This window comes from Fragaria vesca, linkage group LG7, assembly GCF_000184155.1.
Source record: "Fragaria vesca subsp. vesca linkage group LG7, FraVesHawaii_1.0, whole genome shotgun sequence".
In the NCBI taxonomy this organism is placed as follows: domain Eukaryota; kingdom Viridiplantae; phylum Streptophyta; class Magnoliopsida; order Rosales; family Rosaceae; genus Fragaria; species Fragaria vesca.
The window spans coordinates 13,474,472-13,477,500 of NC_020497.1; the positions used below are offsets into that span (position 1 = coordinate 13,474,472).

The following is a 3,029-nucleotide window of genomic DNA, read 5'->3' on the forward strand; positions in this document are numbered from 1 at the left end:
CCGACGAAAATAAAAATTAGCCGACGAAGGAAAATTTCATCGGCTAAAGTCTGCTTTAGCCGACGAAAAATTGAATCGTCGGCCTGGTTTTTTTTTTTTCGTCGGCTAAATTCTTTCTTCTGGTAGTGTATACAAGACAAATACTGAATTATTTTTTATTTATTTTTTTATTTTTAATTTTGTGCCCCTAGGTAGGAGATCATTTGTCATATCTCACTTTGAGTTGCCTGCCACTTCCTAAAGAGGATGAAATAGACTAAAGCTTGACAATAATTCAGCTAGCTGCAACAGAATTCGTGATTAACGTGGAGATACAAGAAAAGCCACACACAAAAGAAAATAAAAACTATGATCGATGATTTGTAGATTAATTATCTATATATATATATTGATTAATTATATAGTGGAGTTCCACTTCCCCCCTCACCTCCACCAACTGAAAAACTAACTTTAATCATGTAAAAGGGGTAAGTATCAATAATTTAGGAACACGATGCATATGTATGAATATACTGGGAAAAGTTATCAATTATGTGAAAGCCTTATACCCCATTTATCAGGAAAAGAAAATAAAGAAAGAGATTGATCGATCAACCACTATCAAAAATGACATCAATATAGCTTATCTTCAGATCAACCATTCAAGAGATAGGTGTGTTATCATATATATCGATATGCATGTGTGTATAAACGAAAAAAACGAAGATGCCCCGCTTCATGAATCATGAACTAGATTCCTACACAGCTAAACATATATATTTCATCATCTTACAAAACTAAATATCTGTTTAGCTGGTTTCTTTTGGCGATCGGTTATCAGAAAATGGCTGAGGCTGTTGTTGCAATTGTGGCGGAAGGGCTGAAGCCGCTCGGAGACTTCATCATACAGCAAGCCAACATCTTGAGTGGAGTGAGCAGTCAAGTTGAGCTCGCACGAACTGAACTACAATTCATGTATGGCTTCCTGAAAGATGCAGATGCAAAGCAAGAAGATAATGAAGTGGTACGGATTTGGGTTGCCAACATCCGAGATGCTGCTTATGATTTGGAGGATGTCATCGAAACTTTTGTCTTGAAAGTGGCTTTGAAGAGGAGAGTTGGGAGTAAAAAGATTGTGTTGAAGAGGTATGCTTGCATCTTCAAAGAAGGGTGTTATCTCTACAGGATTGGATCAGACATCGAGCAGATTACGAACAAGATTTCTAAACTGCGGTTGAGTTTGCAGAGTTATAACATAAAGGAAATAAGGGGCAGTGAAGCAGTTGCTAGTCCTACTTCATCACAAGACAGGAGGCTAACTTTTCCCCATGTTATGGAACGCGATGTTGTTGGAATACAAGACAACATAGAAACATTGGCTAAGAATTTGGTAGAAGATGAGAAATGCCATAGGGTGCTTTCCATTTGGGGTATGGGCGGTTCGGGGAAGACCACTCTAGCAAAACATGTTTATCATCACAATGAAGTCAGGCGTCATTTTGATTGTTTTGCTTGGGTGTGTATATCTCAGAGATGCCAAGGAAGAGATGTTTTGGAAGAAATTTTAGTCAAGTTGAAATCTGCTACCAAAGTCCAAAGAGAAGAGATTGAGAAATTGAAGACGGATGAAATAGCAGAGCAACTTTGTACCATGCAACAAGAAAGCAAGTGCTTGGTCGTGGTTGATGACATTTGGACCCTTGAAGCGTGGAATTCCTTAAAAGCTGGATTTCCAATGAAGGAAGAAACACACAGCAGAGTGTTACTCACTACTCGCAACAAAGAAGTAGCTATGCATGCATCTGGAAATAATTTCTTATACCAACCCCAGCCACTAAGCAAAACAGAAAGTTGGGAATTGTTTGAGAAGATAACAATTTCAGGAAGACACAACACAGGTATTTTCTTAAATACCTCAACTCCTTTATATTTTTTTTTTGAGTCAAACTCACGATATCCCACTTATAAGAAGAGACTAATGCCACTAGACCAAATGGTACTAGACACCTTCTTTTTCTTTTGATGTACTTTCTTTCTTTTTTTTTTTCTGATAGGGACTAATTAAGTGGGAGGGGTTGAGGACTATTTGGTTGAGAACTAGTTGAAGACTTTCCCATGAATGGTTTATTACACCCACTTTTCAATCATATTTTTTCATCTCAACCATTCAGTTTTTAGGTCTATATAAGAAGATCACTTATACAAATCTTCAGCCAAATTAGTGATCGTAAAGTAATTGAACTAAATCAAATCGATGAACGTTCTAAATTTGTCAAACAAGAACCGTTCAAGTTTATAATCAGTAAATCATATGAGTGCGGCTATTGGGACCTCCAGATTTACTCATTGTATCTCCCTGTCTCTTTATACCTCCTTTTTATTTTTAAAAACAAGCATTTGCTCATTAGATCTCCTTTCAAATTCTTAAAATAACCTTAGGTCTGTTATTCATATATATTTCAATAATTTACTCATTATATCTCTTATTCGCTCTCTAGACCTCCTACACTTAATTTTTTTTTCTTTTTGAATGAAAACATCTATTTCAGACCTTCGATTGCTTGATTTCTTTTTTTCTTCTTCTCTTTTTTCATGAAAATCTCTTTTGCAACCTCAATTCCTTGTTGTTGTTGTTTTTTATATTATATTTTTTTGCATAGAATGTCATTAACCTATATTATTTGATCAAGTTGTAAGAACGATTTTTCAATGACAACAATTTAAAAAATTTAAATTATGAATTGTATTCACAATCAATTGCAAAGCAGCAAAGTGGTGTTTATGACCGAACGTATAGTAAGTTAGTAACTACAAAAGTAAGAAAATAGGTATACATAAAGCAAATCTGATGAAATATTAAAGCAAGCTAAAAACCCAGAAACCTTTGACCTAGAAGAAAACCCTAAAAAGGCCAATTGCGTCTTCATCAATGGAGATTTTTCCATTTGGTGTAGTAGTTCTTTGCGATTGAGCAACGGTTGCACTTAGGTTTAGGGTTTATAGACTCCTCACATTTTGTATCGTTAACTTGAAGAAAAAAAAAAAAAAAA

At 35.3% G+C, this 3,029-nt stretch overlaps 1 protein-coding gene across 1 annotated transcript in view; it reads left to right on the top strand.

Annotated features, from left to right (window-relative positions):
• Positions 1–667: 667 nt before the first annotated feature.
• Positions 668–3,029, top strand: part of LOC101294808 (probable disease resistance RPP8-like protein 2-like) — a 7,370-nt gene continuing 5,008 nt past the window's right edge. Inside the window, exon 1 of the mRNA XM_004308664.1 lies at positions 668–1,877. Coding sequence (XP_004308712.1) covers positions 824–1,877 — 1,054 coding nt within the window. The 5' untranslated portion in view covers positions 668–823. The remainder of the gene's footprint in view (positions 1,878–3,029) is intronic.